The sequence below is a fragment of the Phlebotomus papatasi genome, chromosome 2 (assembly GCF_024763615.1).
Source record: "Phlebotomus papatasi isolate M1 chromosome 2, Ppap_2.1, whole genome shotgun sequence".
Classification (NCBI taxonomy): Eukaryota; Metazoa; Arthropoda; class Insecta; order Diptera; family Psychodidae; genus Phlebotomus; species Phlebotomus papatasi.
Genome location: NC_077223.1, coordinates 99,591,419 through 99,613,165, shown reverse-complemented (window position 1 = coordinate 99,613,165; position 21,747 = coordinate 99,591,419). Strand labels below are relative to the sequence as shown.

At 34.1% G+C, this 21,747-nt stretch overlaps 1 protein-coding gene across 1 annotated transcript in view; it reads left to right on the top strand.

Moving 5' to 3' along the window:
* The first annotated feature begins 4,272 nt into the window (after positions 1-4,272).
* LOC129800386 (ankyrin repeat domain-containing protein SOWAHB) overlaps positions 4,273-21,747 on the top strand; it is a 35,021-nt gene continuing 17,546 nt past the window's right edge. The window contains exons 1-2 of the mRNA XM_055844727.1: positions 4,273-4,426; positions 4,710-5,398. Of these exons, the coding sequence (XP_055700702.1) occupies positions 4,312-4,426; positions 4,710-5,398 (804 nt within the window). The 5' untranslated portion in view covers positions 4,273-4,311. The remainder of the gene's footprint in view (positions 4,427-4,709; positions 5,399-21,747) is intronic.

Genomic DNA, 21,747 nt, shown 5'->3' with positions numbered 1-21,747 from the left:
TGTCTTTTAAACATGATTATACTTAAACCATTCGTGTAAGGATATTTCAAAAGTCGGTATGTAAATATAATTATATAATTTTGAGGTTAAGATTTTAATTTTGAGGTTAGAATGTGAATTTTCTATAATGTCTGAAACGCTATGATTTTATCCAAATCAAATTAGTGACATAAGATTACTAGGAGAAGGTGCCCATGCTTGATACCATTGGAAGCTTCGTAATGACTAAATTTTCTATGTTTCACATGTGACTCATCGCAACCATATTTTAAAAACTATGGGAAAGTGGTCAGTTTTTAAAATATATTGCGGAGTCACGTTTATTGAGAAACATAGGAAAAATTTAGTCATTACGAAGCTTCCAATGGTATCAAGCATGGGCACTTTCCCCTACTTTATATTTGTTTAACCCTTAAAGACGATTGAAACACTGGTGTCCCATAAAGAAAATAATTTTTCCTGACTACCTAAAGGTATTTTTTTCTTATGTTTGTAGGCAATTGCAATGTAGAAGGTTGAAGGAATCTAGGATATTTTTTGCAAATCTCCAGCTAAATAGTAAATTTTTAAGCTCAAAAATGACGAATTTTTGAATTTACATATTGAAAATTGTTGAAAATTGATTTTAATTATTTTTTATACTTCCAATTTTTTTTTAAGCAAAACAGTTTTGGAACAAGAAACTACAATACTCAAACGTAGTATTTTTCATTAGAGTGAAAATTATCAATAATTGGTATCGTCAGAAAAATTATTTAAATTTTTTGGTTATTTTTGTCCCTGTCGTTCATCAAGAAATACACTGAATCATAATCTGTTGGCTTTTCGAAGGTTAGATGTAAGACCTTTTACTGATTTTGTTTATCGGTTTCATTTTTATTGCTGATTTTCAATCAGCGAAAACTGTCTCATCGTTAAAGGGTTAATAGCCTCTTTTAATTTTAGTTCAAAGATTATGATCATCAATTTTTAAGGTTAGGACACAAACTTCATATAACAAGAAAAACGCTATTTTTTATCTTGTAATTTCATTAAATAAATGTTTAAAATTTTCTAAAATTTTTCAATTTTCAGGTTATAATGGAATTATTATTTAATTTTTCCCAATATCCTATTAAAAAATTTAAGTTATGAAATCCCAAGATTCCAAAATAATATCGTGTTAAGAAAAGAAGATTTAGTTCAAATTTTTCTTCAAATATTCCATTGCTTAAGAATACTTATTGTTCAAATAAATATTTGATTAACCTGTAGTTTAATCTTTCTCAAACAATCCAATGTAAAGGTTAGAATTTCTATTTTAAGGTTAGATTTTTAATTTTACACCGCGTCTTAGGAACTAAAATTGTACTCCCAAATTAAACTCGGTGATTCCAGAATGCTATTAATTTTAATTCTTGTTCAGTAATTCTTTCAAAATTTTTATTTTGAGGTTATGATTGCCAATCTTGCCAATATTGAAAGTAAGGACTTAAACTTTGTATTACTTTGAAAACGAACACAATTTTCGTCTCATATTCTTTGGAAACTATACATTTAATGGCTCAGAGTACCTCTTATAAATATTTAATTTGTGACATTGAAAAAACACATAATATTGAGGTTAGGGTTTTTATATTTTAACATTGAAATTCTGAGTGACATATCTTTTTACTGAACCTAATTCACTATTTCACCAGGAAGAAAGTTTGAGATTGATTTTCTAAATATTTTTTTAAGACAAGTTATTTAAAGTAGCTAATAAAAGTAAATAACTAAAGTGTCGTAAAACTTTAAAAATAAATTTATTAAAAAAATTATTTGTGTTACTTTAATATGAAGAAGAACTTGGAGAAAACTCTCTGTGATTTAAGTGTTACTTGCTCAAGATTCTCTGTCCGTAATGTTGAACAAAAAGTTCACAAAATTCTCACAACATAATTAATTGTATTATAAATCAAAATATTTTACAAGCTTTTTAATGGATTTGAAATTATTTAAAACTTTAACCTCAAAACTAATTTAGGAACTTTTTTAGGTTATTTTATATAATATGACATCATACAAACTTTATTTCTTGCTTAAATACTGTCTTAAAGAAGAACTAAAATAAAGAATCTCAGCTAAAAAAGCAATTTTAATATCATTCTCTATTATTCTGCAAAGCAATTTAAATTCTAACCTCACTTATTCAAGATTTAATGTAATATCCTTCTTACCTTCTGAAATAATTTGAAACATTTTGTCATACTCGAAAGCAGCTGGTATCTTCATTGCTCTTCAAGAACATTGTTGAGGTTATACTTTTTTAATGTTTTTTTTTAGGTTATGGGATGGTCTCATACTGCACTGTTAAATCGAGAACTGGAAGGCCTGTAAAAGTATGCATCATTGTTAAGAAAAAAATAGTTTACCATAAAACTTTACTTGCTATATGGAATCGTTTTGATGTTAAGAACTGTGTAGATGTCAAAGGGCATTTGGCATTTGAAAATTCTTTTGTAAGAGAAGGGGAAATATTTTGAGGTTAAATCTTTCATAATTAATCTGAAATACTTGTACAGTAGAGTCTCCAAATCTGAATCTCTCAAATTCGAACGCCGTTTGGATTCAAAATATCAATTGTGAGGTTATGTTAAAAATTTCGTATTCTGGATGAATGAAAATCACATTCACGTGCTTGTTCCTGAATGTTTACATACATTATGATCGTATAAAATGCAAAGGAAATATTTTACCACTAAAACTTGTGAGAAAATACGGGAATTTGATTAAAAGTACAATTTAATCTCACACAAATTTCGTTAGTTTTGAAAAAATCGTTCGAATTTGGGAGGTGAGAAATGTCAAAAATACCCCCCGAGCGTTCGAATTTAAGGGACTCTACTGTAGATCATAATGAGAGGAAAGACTTTAGTGAAATGGCGGCATGGAACCAATATTTCAACATAACCTCTCAATACTTTGAAAATCTAACCTAACAAATTTAAATTTAAGTGAATACAGTGCCCGATTTGTAATCCGGATAATTGGGATACAATATGACAGATGTACGCTTCGTGATCCGGATGGATTTTTTGAATTTGTGCAACGTTTTGAAAATATAATACAAGTTTTTTTTTCTAGAATTAGAATAAAAGTTTTAAAGAAGATCATAAACACATAATTAGTGAATTCTATGCTATTATGCTTCATTTATTAAACAAAAACTTCACAAGATAATTCATTTTATTAGTGAACAAACATGCAAACATAACCTCAAAATTATTTTATATGTAACCGTCGAGAACTTATCCGGATTAGAGAGCGGGCACTGTAATTTATTTTCCTAAATCAAGAAAATTTGCAAACAGAATTTTAAATTATTTTGTGTAAAAAATATTGTATAGGAATTAAATATATTGCTTGATCAATGGGTTTTATCATCTATTCTAATTTTTGTCAATGTTAATTGATTAGCCCCTTTATGCAAAATATTTTTAAATTACTTGAAGAACTTTCATTGGTATTCCTTCCAAAAATCAAATTAATGTAGTGCTCTTTCTCAAAGCATGAAAAATCTTAGTATTCTTCCTAAGTTCCTTTTCAAAAAACTTCATTTTTTGTCATTTTTTTTTCAAAATTAATTTAAAAAAAAACCACCGCATTGTAACAGTTTGATTTGCGATACAATTTCCATGGGCATTTTCACCCTCGCTTCGTGGGTCAAATTTTTCTACTGAACATTTCACCTATGCTTGCTCAATATTTTCCAAAAAAAAGGATGTTGTGTTCTGCAACATCAGCCCAATTGGTACCTCTGTGACACAATAATTAAATTAATTTCCCGCCGAGAACAGAACATTGAACAATTTGTCGTGGTTTTTCAATACCCGCACTTTTTGGGTGTTATTTAATCGAGTCCTGACCGAATTTTGTGGCTCCACCAACTACATTGAGCTCGATGTTCTCTTTTTTACAGCCTAAGTGTATGAAAAAAGTGCAAAGGGTGAACATTTTCACACATTAATGGTATTTTCCTAGGGAAATTTGTGCATCGTGCTGGAACAAGTGTTGCAAAAAAACTTGTTTTCTCATAAATTTGCGATTTTTTGTGCACAAAGATGCTCAATAGAGCTTAAATCGGATATTCCCTTTAGGTTGGAGCTGAAAAATATTAAATTTTTTGTGAAAAATCAGTGAAAAGAGAGGGAAATTGAAGAGGAGAATATTTGATGGAGAATGAGAAAAAAAGGCGGGATAGAGTGAAGTTGGCTATTGATGGCTTCCACACGGAGTTCCACATTTGTTTTGACGGATTGTGTGTGTTTTTTTCTGAGTGTTTTGTGTACAATGGAGCTTTCTCTCGCGGAAATTCGTAATTTTATGATAAATAATGGGTGTAAAGTGACTAATCATGCTCTAGTGAAGCACTTCAAGGAGTTCCTTACAAATCCTGATACCCAAAGTAAGTGAAAATTCAGTTTTCATGCCTTTTTCCGGGAGTTTCTTTTGCATCATCCGATGACTCACTGAAGGCGGAGAAAATCCCCCTTTTTAACCACTTGTTGCTCCAATCTCACGTGAAAATCCAGCATCCGGGTATCCTTTGTTCTTATTTTGTCCATTGGAGCACTTTTGGGGGCTTGTCATGGTCTTTTTCGGCTGAAATTCCCGTGTTTACTTCGACATAACCTCACTTTGCTTGTTTTGGTGTTAACTCCCGGAATTTTTCTTCCTTGTCCGTTCAGATGAAGCCCGGAAGCAATTCAAGACATACGTGAACATTCTCGCGACCATCCGAACCGAGGATAAGCGAGATGGTTCGAATGAGAAGGAGAAATATCTAATTCTCAAGTCAAAATACCTCCATGAATGCCCATCGGAAGATAATTTGAGTCTGGCCAGTGGAAGTACCCCAATAATGAGTCCCTCCACTCGCTCCATTGCGTCCGAGAGTGAATTTTCTCCTGGCGGGAGACAACCTCCACCCTATAGGCCTCCTCCAATAGTCTCTCCTGGAGCTTCCTCCTCAGGAACTCCCGTAAAAGTCCCCATTATGGAACCCCAGACTCGTGCCCAGTATAAGGACTGTATCAATGAGTATCGCACGGCAATTATGGGACTTCAGCGTCAGCCAAGTCTCGAGCAGGCTCCTGCTGAGTTCCGCCGAAGCGAGAGCCAAGAGGATCCGCCTCAAGTGCCTCCCAGGAAGCGCTCGAGCGCCGAAAGATCCTTCTCAGTGGAGAAGTCCAGCAGTGATGATTCCGTGGAGGAGGCCAATAAAGAAAATCTGGCCATTATGGAGGAGATGATGGAGATTGCAAAGACAGAGTCAGAGAATAAGATTAGTGTGAAAGAGGCCACGAAGAAGTTCAATAGAATCGCATCTGAGGAGGAGAAAATCATCTCGCCATCATCGAAGAAGAAGCCCGAAAAGGTAAGTGCTAGAAGTTTCTTTTTTATTCTCTTTTTTTTTATGCCAGAGTAACATTTTGTGATACCCACGCATTTTCCTCCTCATCCTTGGATGCACATTGCATATTCCCTCTTCACATGGTCTCTCACTCTTTGCATAAATAGTTCCCAGACAGTCGTGAGATCCACTTAGGGGTTTGTCATTCGGGAGACTTTTGACTATTTTGGAAAAATAGAAAAATATCTTTTAAAGAAAACATATTTTTATATTCAAAATTTTAAGATTTTTGAGAAAACCGATTATGATAATTTTGCAAAAAAAAAAACAGTTTCTAAAACTGTTGATTAGGAACAGTTTAGGAATTACAGTAAACTCTCTCTCAAATGGGCGGGGCCAAATGTCATCCGGTTTATCAATAGATTTGGGCATCAATGCCTTTGTAAATTCCACAAAAAGCACTCAATTATAGAGAATCACGATAAAATAGGAAGAACCACAGCGAATTTGAGCAAATTACCTCCATAATTAAACGTGAAAATTGTCAAGAAAATTTTTCGCCCAATTGAAAAAGAGCCGATTTAGCGAGAGTCTACTGTAATTCAAAATCTTCCGAACTTCACACATTGCTGTAAAAGTACTGTTCTTAACTGTTCCTAAACACAAAAAATACTGCAAAGGAAACTGTTTCACAGTAGAAAAAGTTTCAAATAAAATTAATACAGTAGAGTCTCTCAAATTCGAACGCTTGGGGGGTATTTTTGACATTTTTCACCTCGCAAATTCGAAAGATATTTTCAAAACTAATGGAATAAATGTGAGATTAAATTGCATTTTGAATCAACTGTCCAGAATTTCTGACAAATCTTCGTGGTGACAAACTTCCATTCCATTCTATTCTATCGTAGTGTATGTAAATATTCAGAAAACAGCACAGAAATATCATTTTTAATCATCCACAATACGAATTTTTTAACATAACCCAACAATTGACATTTTGAATACAAACGTCGGTCGTTCGAATTTGAGAGATTCAGATTTGAGATACTACTCTACTGTAATAATTTTTGGTGAGTTTCAGATTACGCCTGTTTCTATTTCTATAAAAAAAAAAACACAAACAAATATTCCAAAAATGGTTCTAGAATAGGGTACTGAAACTGTTCTTAAATTTACTTATAGTTTATTACTGTTCCTAAAATTAGTTTTACCAGAAAAAAAGAAATTCTATCAAATGAATATGGGAGGAAAAGAAAAATGTTTCATCTAAGTTTTCATGTTATTTAAAAATTTATAAATAAGTGTTCTCAAAATAATTTTTAAAGTTGGCATTGAAGTTTTTCTGGAATATTCTTTTCTTTTCCTAACTGTATTAAAATTTGCTGACTACAAAATTAAGAAAATTCTTTAAAATGTTGTCTGATTCTGATAATAGAAAAAAACTGTTCTTAAAATAGTTCTTAAAGCCGTTACTGTGAGTAGGTTTTGAGAAGCATTATGATTCCATACCCCTTAATCACCTCTATGCCTCTATCTGTTCCAGAGTTGTTAAGAAGACTTTGATAAGATTGATAATAATTCCATTCTTAATACATATACATAGTGAATACAGGATGAATATATGGGGAAAATTTTGAAAAGTAAATCAAATTTCTTAACCTCTCCGTCTCACTGAGCAAGATTTGTTCCTAGGTTTTTTGTAACTACACCTATACTATGATAAATTTTGCAATCAAAACCACAGGAAAACCGTATTTACCATTTGATTTAAAAAAAATTGAAAAGGCTTTCTTCTAGCTTTTGCACTTTTCAACTTTTTTTAGTTACTTACGAAATCAAGGACAAAATTTACCACAACCGATTTTCAGATGACCCCAAAAGTTTTCCAAGTTAATATACGCAGCACTAGAATTTTCTTTTCATTTGAAAACAGTTGAAATTTGTTCTGGATTTCACAATTTCTCAAAATCTGGCCTTTGACAGTGAGAAATCATTATTTGGCATAATTGAAAGAATGGAAAGAAATATTGAATTTGTCCTGAATTCTTTCTATGTATTCGATATCGAAATTTCGAAAATCCATTTTTTCCAAAATTTTGGTCTCGAAAATCGGCGGATATCATTAACGCCTTAGTATTTGAGATATCGCAGATATCCAAGTTCATTGTGGCTGAGTTGTTGAGAACAGTGCAGGCCGAAATTCGAAAGCCAAAATCCTGAAAACCAAAATCCCGAATGCCAAAATCCCAAAAAGCTAAAGTCCCGAAAGGTTCAACATCCTTGTGTCAAAATCCCGAATGTTCGAAATCCCGAGGGACATAATTCCGAATAGATCAAAGTACCTACAAGACAAAATTTCGAAAGCCTAAACCCCAAAGTCCTGAAATCCAAAATTCCGAAAGTCAAAATGAAAAGCCAAAATCCAGAATGCCAAAATCCCAAATGGTCAAAATCCAGAAAGACAAAATTCCGAATGGGTCAAAACTCAAAACAGCTAAAAGTGAAAATTTCGAAAGCCAAAACCCCGAGCGCCAAAATCCCGAAAACCAAAATTCCGAAATCCAAAATCTCGAAAATCCAAAATCCCGAAAGGTCCAACATCCCAAAAAAAAATTAAAATCCCGTTTGGTCAAAATCCTGAGAGACAAAATTTCGAATGGATCAAATTCCAAAAAAAAAAAACCAAAATTCCGAGAGCCAAAATCTCGGAAAGCCTAAATCCCGAAAAGTCTAACATCCCAAAAGCCAAAATCTTGACTGGTCAAAATCCTGAGAGACAAGATTTCAAGTGGATCGAAACACCTAAAAGTCAAAATTTCGAAAGTCAAAACCCAGAAAGCCAAAATCCCGAAAACCAAAATTCTGAAATCCAAAATCTCGAAAAGCCAAAATCCCGAAAGGTACAACATCCCAAAAAAAAATGAAAATCCCGTTTCAAATCAAATCAAATCAATTCAAATTCGATCAAATTTCAAGAAACCAAAATTACGAGAGCCAAAATCTCGGAAAGTCTAAATCCCAAAAAGTCCAACATCCCAAAAGCCAAAATCCCGAATGGTCAAAACCGTAAGAGACAAGATTCCGAGTGGATCGAAACAGCTAAAAGTCAAAATTTTTTAAACCTAAAACCCCGAACGCCAAAATCCCGAAAACCAAAATTCCGAAATCCAAAATCTCGAAAATCCAAAATCCCGAAAAGTCCAACATCCCAAAAAAAAATGAAAATCCCGTTTCAAATCAAATCAAATCAATTCAAATTCGATCAAATTTCAAAAAACCAAAATTACGAGAGCCAAAATCTCGGAAAGTCTAAATCCCAAAAAGTCCAACATCCCAAAAGCCAAAATCCCGAATGGTCAAAATCCTGTGAGACAAGATTTCGAGAGGATCGAAAAATCTAAAAGTTAAAATTTTTCGTTCCTCGAACGCCATAATCCCGAAATCCAAAATTCCGAAAGTCAAAATCTCGTAAAGTCAAAATCCCGAAAGGCCCAACATACCAAGAAACAAAAAAAAAATCCTAATGGTCAAAATACCTAAAAGCCAAAAATTCCGAAAGCCAAAATCTCCAAAAAGCCAAAATCCAGAAAGCCAAAATCCCGAAGAATGAAAATTCTGAATGGATCACAACCCGGAATAGGTCAAATTCCAAAATTCGGAATGGTCAAAATCCAGAAAGAGACAAAATTATAAGAAGTATGTGTAGAATAATTTTCCAAAACACAGAAAATTTTCATTTTCCTCTTTCTCGGGTCTAATCGGAGGAGTTGGTATGACAGTTTTAGGAATTCAGGATTTTAGCTTTCGGGATTTTAACTTTTCTGGAATTTGACCGGAACACATTGGGAAATCAAGAATTTTGGGGTATTGGATATGACATCATCAAATTCTATCCGTCGTTCGATCTTTATCAACATTTTTTCCGATCTCTCTTTAAAAAATGTTGTAGTACGTAGAAACAGCCCGACGTGGATGGCGGGAAGTATTTTTGGCTGTTATCAATTGGCTTAGCTTTAATTGGAAGAAGCAGAATATCTTCTCGAATCACAGAAGTTGAGATTGCAAGAAAACCTCAACAAATATGTCGGTTTTACTGTTTCAAATGTCAAAAATACAGTCATATCGGATGTGAATGCATTAACTGCGTCCAGTGCATTAACTGCACGATTGCAGTGTATTCACTTAAAAAATGCAAAACGGTTTTTCTGAATTGTCTGTTGTCCACTTTAAATATGGTTACTCTTGTTTTTCCGGATGGCCATCCCCCTGAGATCCATCTCTATCCCAGAGTGTCAATGGCAGGAGAATGTTGTGTAATTGAAAATTGTAAATTGCATCCGTGTTGAGTAGTATTTAATTAAAATTGTAAATAATTTTGGGATACTATACCATGGCAGTGGAGCTCTCAATTCATGGGAAAGGTATTAAAACATTGTCCCATGCAGTGTATGAGTTGTTTTCAAATGCATTTTCAATTAAGTGTTTGCTCTCAGGGTCCTATATATCCCTTCTTGCTCCACTCCTGTGAACTTCCCTTCAGTCACTGAGGGACATAGTGAAGACAAGCTGTTGAAATGGCAATTGAGAGTCTGTGGTGAAACGGATATTTCATCCTTTGTGCGGTATTGTTTATCTTTGGGGCATTTTGTTGTCGAAAGTTTCAATAATTGGGAATATACCTTGCTGCTGGGCTATTAATTCAAAAGCAAAACTGATCTAATTAGATGTGACCTCGAGGACTTGCGAAAATCAACTTGAAGATTGGAAGATGTTTGATGTTACCTAATTTAGGACGTTCTCAACGCATCCCTGTATGTTAGAATAATGTTCAATCTCTCCTACACAATTTTTCCCCTCGTTGCTTTTTTTCGCTCTGCTTCTTTCTCTCCATGTACCCTTCCCTGTGGTTTTCACAAGTTTATTGATAAAATGAATGGGTACTCGGGTGAATGGTGAGGCCCCTGGGATGGGAAGTGAGAGGCTGCAGAAGAAGGCATCCAGCATCCACGGGAGAAGGCAATAAAAGAAATTTTCTGAATCAAATATCTTTGAGTGAGTAAATGAACGTTTTCTGTGCGTTGTTGTGACAGGCGATGATTTAATTTTATGATTATTTTTAATTTACAACCGACATCAGTCATAAATTGTGATGCATGAGAATGTGTGGAAGAATTGAAGATGTTTGTGCATTTGAGTGTGGAAGTTCAGGGTGAAGAAAAGGGGGGTATATAGTAGGGTTGCAAAAAAAAAAGAAAACAGAAAAAAATGAAACGAGGAACAAGATGTGGTTATTCTTTTTGTGCTTTTGGCACGAAGATCCCCACGATGATGACGACAAGCGCGGCAAACGAGGTGAAGATGGGGAGCAATATCTTATGGGGCGTCTTGGCGAGAAGAGAAAAACGGACGAGCACCTCCGTGTGATTTGCATAACATGAGGCCAAAGAGATCTCCACTGTAATATATATTGCGTCTCTCAAGGTAGCGCATCAATTAAAGATAAATTTCTCCGTTTGCATCTTGTCTTTCGTCTCGGGATTGGCTCTTGCCCATATATCGTGATGATGAAAAGTGCACGAGGATTCACTGTCCAATATCATATCTTTATGGTATTAGCGGGCTCCCAAGAACTTTGTAATTTTGAAATAAGAAACTTTTAAAAAGCGTTACAAAACTTTAGTAGCCGAAGTCGAAATTTAGTAACCAAAGATGTGCTTTAATACCTAAAGCTGAGCCTCAAAAATAGAAACCTAAGTTCACTTACTGAAGAGCAACGTAAATATTTTTTTACCAAAGTCCTAATTATAGCAGCCGAAGACGAACTTAAGTGTTAGAAACGAACTTCTAAATTTAGTAACCGTAGTCGAACTTAAATGACTAAACTTGAGGTTCAGGAACATAAGCCTAACTTAATTTTAGCTATGTCGAATTTAAGCATTCGAAATCGAAGAAAAAGTAAGTAAGTAAGAAGAAATAAACTTTAGTTCTTGAAGTCGGCTTTAGTGAATAAAGCTAAGCTTTAGGAACAGAAGCCTAACTTAAGCAATTGAAGTCGAACTTAACAATCTTAAATGAAGCCTTAGTAAGATGAGTCGACTTTACCACTTGAAGTCGGCTTTAAGTGACTGCAGCTAAACTTTAGGAACAGAAGCCAAACTTCAGTATTTAAAGACAAACTTTGTTAACTTAAAGTTAAGCCTTAGTAACAAAAGTATAACTTTAATAATTGAAATCGAACTTAAATGACTAAACGTAAGCTTTAGGAACAGAAGCCTAACTTAAGCAATTAAAGTCGAACTTAAGCATCCGAAATCGAACATAAGTAATATGATTCAACGTTAGTTCTTGAAGTCGACTTTCGTGACTAAAGTTAAGCTTTAGGAACAGAAGCCTGAATAACAGAAGAGAAGTCTAACTTTAATAAGCGAAATCGAACATAAGCGACTAAATCTAAGCTTTAGGAACAGAAGCCTAACTTAAGCAATTCAAGTCGGACTTAAGCATCCGAAATCGAACCTTAGTAATATGAGTCAACTTTAGGTCTTGAAGTTGACTTTCGTGACTAAAGTTAAGCTTTAGAAACAGAAGCCTTAGTAACAGAAGTATAACTTTAATAACCGAAATCGAACTTAAATGACTAAATCTAAGCTTTAGGAACAGAAGCCTAATTTAAGCAATCGAAGTCGAACTTAAATATCCGAAATTGAGCTTTAGTAAGATGAGTCAACTTTAGCACTTGAAGTTGACTTTAAATTATTAGAGCTAAGCTTTAGGAATAGATGCCTTACTTAAGCAATCTAAGTCGACTTTAAGTGACTTCAGATAAGTTTTAGGAACAGAAACCTAATTTAAGCAATAGGAGTCGAACTTAAGTATCCGAAATCGAGCATTAGTAAGATGAGTCAATTTTAGCACTTGAAGTCGACTTTAAATGACTAAAGCCACGCTTTAGGAATAGAAGCCTTATTTAAGCAATCGAAGTCGACTTTAAGTGACTGAAGCTAAGCTTTAGGAACAGAAGCCTTAGTAATCAAAGACAAGCTTTATTAATTTAAAGTTAAGCCTCAGTTACAGAAGTCTGACTTTAATAAGCGAAATCGAACTTAAGTGACTAAATCTAAGCTTTAGAAACAGAAGCCTAATTTAAGCAATCGAAGTTGAACTTAAGTATCCGAAATTGAGCTTTAGTAAGATGAGTCAACTTTAGCACTTGAAGTCGACTTTAAATGACTAAAGCTAAGCTTTAGGGATATAAGCCTTACTTAAGCAATCGAAATCGACTTTAAGTGACTGAAGCTAAGCTGAAGTAAGAACAGAAGCCCTTACTTCAATAATCTCTGTCAATCTTTACTAACTAAAGTTGAACCTTGGTAGCAGGATCTTAAGTTTATCAGCCGAGATAGAACTTAAGTGACTAAATCTGGCCTTTGGAAACAGAAGCCTACCTTTAGTAACTGAAGTCGAGCTTAAGTAACTGAATACGAAATTACAAGCTAATGCCGAATCACAGTAATTGAATAAATGAAAGCTTCAAACTATAAGTTGTTTACATTTGTACATTCAAAATCGAAATTTTATTACGTAGAACGTTACTTGTGTTAAAAATACGATTCTGTTATAAGTGTAAAATGTTTCGTCCTTATTAAATATCGTACTTAGATTGTCGAATTTAATCTTAAATAAATTTATTAGTCGTTGAAAGCTTTTCGATATTCGAAAGGATTGCTTTCAAGATGTTTCTATTTATTCAGAGGTGTGCAAAAACCGTTGAAACCGAATAAACGTCAAAATAAATTTGTTCTGGTAGCGTTTTTACCATTGACGTACATGTTTCATTTGACGTTTATTCGGTTTCAACGGTTCTTGCGCTCCTCTGATTTATTAATTTAAAAACGGATAATTAATATGAAGGGCTTAAATTCTTATAATAAAAATGGGTTAAACTTTTATTAGAAGATTGGACGATCTCAGCTTCAATTTTAGTTTCGAAAGTTTAGTTTCAAAGTTCATCGAAAAAACAGTCATCCTTATTTTTGAATGTAATTCTAGATTTTCGATTTATTGCTAAACCATTGTGCATTTTTCGAAAACGTAAACAAGGTGTTACTTATAATAAATTGAGGGTAAATAAACTTTTCACAAAAGCATTGAAATGAAAAATGATTTATTGTTTCAATCATTCTGAATTTATGCCATTTCGGATGAAGAAGCAAATTAAAAAAAAAAAGAAGATGATGAACTGCTGCCAAAGAGTTGAGGTGCGGAAAAAAGCACTTCATGTGCTATTTGCACAAAAGAGTAGAAGATTATTTTTTTCAGAACTGAAATGAGCGATTTGTGGAGATTCGTGCAATGAAAATGATTTACGGATCTCTTGAAAACTTATACGGCATGTTTGATTTTATCATAAACTCTTTTTTCGCACTCCCTTGTGACCCCTCTCCATAAACTTTGATGGGGAGGGGGCACTCTTACGTTGGAGAGAATGGCTCTAAAAGAGAAATTTATGAAGTGTTTTTGGTCATCAGATTGGGCTGAATATGCAAATGTTGCATCTTTTTGGCGAGAAATTGGTTTGTTGGACAATTGACTTGGAAGTCAGAGAGAATTTCTTAAAGAATGCAGTAATATTGCATTTAAGCCCTTCGGACATTTGCCGCGAGGTGGAGTTTTATGCTACAAGAGAAGATTTTTCGAAATTCGAAATTGTAGGTCATTTAAACTTTTCTCCAATTTCTTCTTTTTAATGCTTGTTAAAAATACAAAGAATTTAGTTCGTGTCGGGAAATTTTCTACGCTTTTCTCACATATTTTTCATATTTCAATGTATTTCTAGGCCTGATATATTTTTTCAAATATTGCGTGTAACGGAAATCGTGACCCCTCAATTTCGTTAACATTTTCTTAAATATCCAAAGCTATGGAAAAGCAGAAAGAAAGAGAGAAAAAAAGGTATGAGAAATATTGGGACAGGCAGAGTGTTGTAGAAAATGTTTCACGTTGAAATTTACTAAGTTAGAGTGCAAATGAGTGTGATGGTTGAGAGTCCTCGAGGGGTTGTTTGTTTGTTTGAAAATAAACAGACGTGCCGAAAAGTTGGACAAATTCTTTTGCCAATGACTAAAAGACAAGAGATGAAAGTCACACTTGAGATCTCCAGCTGTTGTCGTCAAACAAAATTTTCATTCTGTATATTAATACCTATATCTGTATCCTATTTTGTCACCCAAAATGATATAAGAACAAGAAATGGTGAGACAGTGACTAAGTGTGGCAGCAGATTGAAAAGTTTTCTGGGTGACATCCAAAGAATTCTATATCCCATTTTGACTTTGGAGGCGGAATGTTGTAAAATTTATTCACAAACGGAAAATTTTGTATGCGGACTTAAACTTTCTCAGTTTCTGTAATTTTCCGATTTTTTTTCTTTCTTTGAAAAATTTTTGGTCGTCCCTCGCGGAAGGAAAGCTAGTTGGGGAGCTGATGATTTGTGTGAGAATCTCTTTTGCCCAAAAAGAGAGAAGATCTTTTGGGCATACGAAAAGAGGCCTCAAGAGTGGTTGAGATTAGTCTTGTATATATTTCCTAGAGACATGAAAATGGATGGTATGAATGTGAGGTGGAAGGAGGGAGGAAGGGAAATCCGGATCTTAATCAGGAAAGTGAACGACGACGAACAACGATGGCGGAGACAAATTTGCAATTCAAAGTTTGCAAATAGATTTTAGTGTGGATTTCCTGGGATGGCACGCAAGTGAAATGGGATGTGATTGATTTATAATGCTGAGTGTGAGTATGGGACGAGATTTTCTCAATATCATATACCCACAAAGGGTGATTAACATCCGGATGGGATATTGCTTAATTCGTTGAATTTTGGTTAATTTATTGAATTCATCTCGGTGGAGGTAGGTAAGAATTGTTCTCTGCAAAATTATGCAATTGCCAGGATTTCAGGATGATAGGATTCTCTAAAGGCCTCTACACATTGTGAGCAATTTTCATAAAAAACAATGCTTTTTTGAAGAAAATTTTCTGCACTTCTATAGGTAGAAACGTTAAAATTCTGTCAAAAATGCAATTTTTGACAAAAACTCTTCCCAATATGTATAGGCCATAAAGGATGTTACTTGAACAGAAAAGAGGCTTTAAGAGGATCCATTGAGCCCAAACAGAAGTAGATTTTGATTCTCCAATAGTGTCTTGGATAAAAGGTGAATGGAACTCTATTAGCAGAAAAAGTCGTTGAAGTTCGAAGAATTCAAATTCAATTTCGAATATTCCTACTAAATTTTCGAACAAGGTGGAGAAGATTTATCAAATATCACACTAAAAAGCTGGCAAAAGAGTTACTCAGTGATTACAGAGTGATTAAAAACTGGGGCAAGAACAGTAAACGTCGTTGTTCTGTTTTTTTCCCATAACAATGCGGAAAGGTCACATTTTGACACTTGATCACTTCGAAATTCGAACAGAATGTAACTTTCGCCAACCTGCGAAAGTATTAAGAAGTAAGAAAGTCTCTTTTTTTGGATCTTCAAAAAGATTTTCGAATTTTTCAAGATCTACTTCTGTACGGAAAGATTAGAGATAATCAATATGAGGTTAGAAATCGGAAAATTTAGGAACTGAAAAACTCAATTTTTATGAAGTTTAGGGCTTATCTACTATCCAAACTGAATTCTAATCCAAGTTATACCTTATGACTAGATCATAAGTCTGAAAAATGAATCACGGGCTTTAGACTTAAAGCGTATCCACGATAAGATTGTTCCCAAGGAAGACATTTCAAATTTTTTTTTAAGCTTTACTTCACTGTAGACTTCTTAAATAGTGATACAGTAGAGTCTCGCTATAGTCCATATTTGGTTTCAAATTTGACACTTGGGTCGCACTATAGTCCATGTAATTTTTTAAAATTATCAACGATTTTTAGTATTGAAATTGCTCGACGTCTTCCACTTTCTTTGCGATTGTGGTACTTGTCCTCGCTCTCTTCATTATCGATCACAATTATCACAACGACTCAGTAAAGTTTGCCAAAAATATTAAAATAATTATGCATGTCGCATACTAAAAAACATAACCTAACTTAAAATCAGTGTTTTGAAATCAACGGTCGATAAATTGTGGACTATAGAGCGATGGCCTATAGCGAGACTCTACTTCTACTGTATACTGATTTTTTTTAATTCAAGTTTTTGATTAGCAAAATTTCGCAGCTTCTTTTTGATTGTTCTCATTAGGGCAGAATCACATTGACAGTAAAATGCTCATCACATTTCGTAAATTTACGAATTTCCATTGCAATTCTTACGCAAATTTTCCATTACCGTAATACCTTATCTTATACTCGGTGGAAAAGTTGAAAATAATATACGAGAATTAAAGAAATAAAACGAAAATGCGATAAACGGTGAGCAGAAAACTGTGCGATTAATTTCTCTTGATTTTTTTGCTCACCATTTATCGAATTTCTAAATATTCTTCATAGAAAATCTACAGATTTTTCTGAATGTACTAGAATATACCGCTACAATTCAAAAAAAACTCCGAATAAAATCGGCAGGTAGAGCAATGATTTGACGGGAACCTTTCTGATTTATCGTAAAATAGGTTATGTTTAAAAGATTATGTTCTGTTAGGAGATAAAAATTCTCAGGGTTATACAGTAGACCAGGACTGAGCTAAAAGCAAAGCCGAAGTGAATTTGGTGGTGCCTGTTGGCATTCTTCGAAATGCCGCGAAAATTCAAGTAGAGAAAATGAGAGGTTTTTTAATGTTGAAATTGCTTAATTCCTTAGAGTTAAGTCATTTTCACAAGAAAATCCTTTTAATAAATTAGGTGAATAGAGTTATTTGAGTTAATTGTGAATAATTGTCGATACAGCAACAAAAACATTGGGATGAAATTTTGAGCTGTCCCATAATTCAGGATAGATTTGAGAAAAATCCTTTTGTACAACACTATTTTGGTTAATAAGGAATGCAAAAGTACATATTACAAGAAGAGACACGACCTGCTAACAAGGATAAAATAGAGAAGAAAATATTTTGTCGCATTTCAGAGATTTTTTTGCAACCGCAGCGCCGCCAGACGTTTGTCAAGTGAGTTATTTGTGTCTCTATCTCTCTCTCACAGTTGAATTGCACGCGATTTAAGAACTTTCCATTTGGAGTGATATTTGCATTTAATTTCCTTCATTTCTGCAAGATTTAAGTAAAAGGATGTGTAGTAAACAGCTATCCGTCTTGCGACAAAGATAGGTATCAAGAAGACAATTTCTTTCTATATGAGTTTTTATGTCTGTTATGTCTTTTTGGCGCAAAAATATTTATCATGGCACCGTGAATGAGCGGGATTAGTGTTACCAGTATGGCTATCTGTACATAATTTCCATTAAAATTATCAACTTAAAATTTCCGATATTACACGGCTTTTAACGAGCACAAGTCTGTAGTAGACTCTCTCTCAATTAGGCATTTGGGGCAAAATGTCATCAAGTTTATCGACAGATATGGGCGTCAAAGCCTTTGTGAATTCCAAAAAAAGCGCTCAATTATAAAGAATCACGATAAAATAGGAAGAATTACAGCGAATTTGAGAAAATTAGCTTCATAATTAAATGTGAAAATTGTCAACAAAATTTTTCGCCCGATTGAAAAAGAGTCGATTGAACGAGAGTCTACTGTACAAAGGTATCATAAAAAATGACAAGGAATAACACTGAGAATATTTAACGACTTTTGAGCTATAGATTCTATCACGTAAGATCATCAAATTCGTTAGCTGTTTTTGTCCTTAAATCAGAATTCTATAAGCAAAACAATCTCTAAACAATTGTGTTTGTTTTTATCTTTATTATTAGGATTAATTATTACTCTTAAATCCTTGTTGTACAAACTATTTTATGTAAGGGTGTCACCTTAAAATCTCAGTATGACGGCCCCTTCGTCGAGGACAAATACAAATCTGTTGCTCACGTCATTCAGATTGGGATGAAAATAAAATCCTCGACACAGGAAACGTGTCTAAAGTTGTTTATAAATTCTTGTGTATTTGAGTTTTAATTTTGGGGCTTAATAATCTTTCGAGCGAAATGATCAATAAAATATCAAGTTAAACATGAAATTGTCGATGTTTCTTGAGAAGTTTTTCAAGGAAGAATTTGCTCTGTATTATTTTTCAAAACATAACAAAATGACGGGGAAAAATCAAAAATGCGTGACGAAGAAATGTAGTCATCAAATGTTTGTCGTTCTGTGTCAATTTGTTCTAAAAATTGCTTAAAGTGCTTTGAATGTCAGATTGAATGGGCCCATAATTCAAAATGCAACATGGTCTCTTCAACTTTTCACAATATTACCACAGGCGCAATAATTGTAAGAGAAAATTTTTTAAATAGATTTATGATCACATTATTTCCATTCATGGTTGGATCTTGACATGATGTCAAGGAAAATGAAGAGGATGGGTGGATAAAATTGTCTTAATGTGAGGGGAAAGTTTTGTCAATTGGGATCTTCTGCCAGAAATAAAGTCTTGGGGAAGTGTCAAGATTAATTTTATCACTGAGGCAATTGAAGACGACAAAAGTGAGACGATTAAGGCCTAGATTAACCCTTTTAGTGGGTGAAGTGGCTTCAACATTTCACTCACGTAATGAGCTGTTGATCAACAGAGATAATCTAAAAATGTCACAGAGATTTACATTGAGCCAGTTCAATAAGATGTTACGATTATGGGGAACTTTTCTCTTGTCTTGTTGTTGGTGTACAGATTTTTACCCACTATTCGCAAAGAATGGTACCCATGTATCGCCATTTTTGCTAAAATATTTTACTTTTCACAAATAATGATAATTAGGACAATAAAGAATAAAGAATAGAAACTAGAAATGTAATTTTCTCATTATAGATTTTTTATTTTATAAGTTTATGTAAAGAAGGCTTAAAAATTAGCCATATTGTTATATTTTCTCCAAAGTTTTCCAAAATTTTCACCATTGTAAATGATAAAAGGTTCGTTTCGGTCAAAATCACCAAAGCTAAATTTGAGGAATTTTATAATTTCGGGATTTTGTTAGATTCGGAATATTGACCATTTAGGAAATTTGACCATTCCGGTATTTAGGTTCTTCGAGATTTTGACCCAATCGAAATTTTGTTCTATTCGAAGTTTTGACCCTTGTGGCATTCTAACTCTTTCAGGATTTTGGATCTTCAGAAGTCTGACCCATTCGCAATTTAAACAATTTCGAAATTTAAACGCTTCCGATTTTCGAACTCTTTCTGGATTTTACAGTAGACTCTCGCTAATTCGGCTCCTTTAACATCGGGCTACTTTTTAATTCGGGCAGCAGTTAAATTTGAAAAGAGTTTGTTGAAATTTTTGAAGTTCGATTGTGATTATCGAATGAAGCAAATATACTCAAATTTGCCATGCTTTGTCTCAGTTTTGATGTGATTTCGCATTATTTTGGGGCTCTCATAAAATTTACAATTAATATGAGCAAGTAAATTTAATATGAGTACACAGGTAAACAAAAATCGTTGCATTTCAAAAAATTTCATGCCCGAATTTCTCCAATTCGGGTGACATTTCGGTCCCAAATGGCCGAATTTGAGAGAGTCTACTATAGTTTTCCATTCGGAATTTTGACCCTTTCTGGATTTTGCTGTTCTATATTTCGATTTTTGGACTGGATTTTTGGGACTTTGTCCAATCCGGAATTTTGACCTTTTCGAAATTTGATCTGTTGGGATTTGGACCTATTCAAGATTTAAAGTTGAACGTGAAATTTAACGTTCTGCCATCCTGAAATTCCACAAAACTACAAAAAAATTCACTTTTTGCAGCAAACGTTTGCACACTGTTGTTGTCATTGTTGATTGATACGATTAAAGTGTCAAGATGGAATATCGAAATTCGAAATAGTAGAACAATCAGCGCTAAAGCGGAGAGTACATGAACTTGCAATTTAGGCTTCCGGTAGATTTTCGAATAGGTTTGGATTGGTTTTGGAGAGCCTTTGTCTCTTCGAAAGGTTTTATTATTTGTTGTGTATTGTTACGGGATTTACCTGGGAAATAGAAGAATATTTAGTAAAATCCAATCCCAGAATTGTCGCCAAATCCCGTGGTGCACGCGTGGTAGAAAAACTACACTTTTTGGGTTCAACAGATATATTTAATTCACTTTAATAAAAATTTTTACAGAGGTGGTTTTTACTTCAAGAAGGTCGGGTGGAAAGAAAGTAACGGATAGAAAAATGAGGTTCCCTCATGGTCAGCGCCCGGTAGTCACGGTAGTCATTGTGCGCTGACTATGAGGGAAATTCTAGGTGGCGGGTAATTCAAATTTTGCCACCTAACATTATTGAACGGAACCATTCGGAATTTTAACTTACTTACTTAGGTGACTGCAACGTCTCTTTAAGGGACCACGCCTCTCGCACTAACCTCTTCTAGTCCTGGAGACTCTCCGTCAGCTCGCTCCAGAAACCAAGCATAGGTCGCGATCGAATAGTCCGTCCTTTCAGAGGCTCCTTGCGAGTTTTCGTAACAATCTTGTTTTTACGGGGAGGAGTTGTTGGCGTCTTGCCCAAGCCTCTTTTGAGGGACTAGATCCTTTGTTCGTTAGGCCGGTTTCAGACCTAAGGTTTAGCCTAGTTCCTCGTGATATCGAAATTCTTCTTGTTGATTGACAAGAAATTAGAGAAGTTAGGCCATATGGCTAAGCCTTTGGTCTGAATCCCATATTAGTCTCAGGTTCATGACTTACCACTGGTGTTAGTTACCCAATTTTCTATCATTCACCCGAGTATAACGGAGCCTACCAGGCTTCTAGTCCGCTTCGGGGTAAACATAAGAATTAAGGAGAAGAGGCTTTGTATTGCATTACCACCCAACACTTTAGGGATTTTGACTTTTTAGGTTTTTGAATCCTTCCTGAATTTTATTTTTCGGGATTTTGTTTAATTTGGAATTGTAACTATTTAGGAATCTTGTCCTTTCGGAGATTTTGATCCTTTCTGGATCTCAACTCTTTAAAATTTCTATTTTTTCTGGATTATGGCTTTTTGGGATTTTATCCATATTCCGAATTTTGACCACTCGGATTTTGGCTCTGAGATTTTCGGAATTTTTGGAGTGCGGAATTTCGGGATTCTGGTTACCCTTGTTTTACACAACATCAAGCTGGTACAAATAAGGCCAAAAATATGTAAAGATAGCGGTTTAGTCGAAAAAAAAATAATACATATATACAGAAAATTCAAAAAAATCATAATCAGAATATTTTCACTTTTTTCCTAAAAGTAGGTATCAAAAAGCGGTTATTTGACCCTATTAACCAATTTCTATGGTTTCTC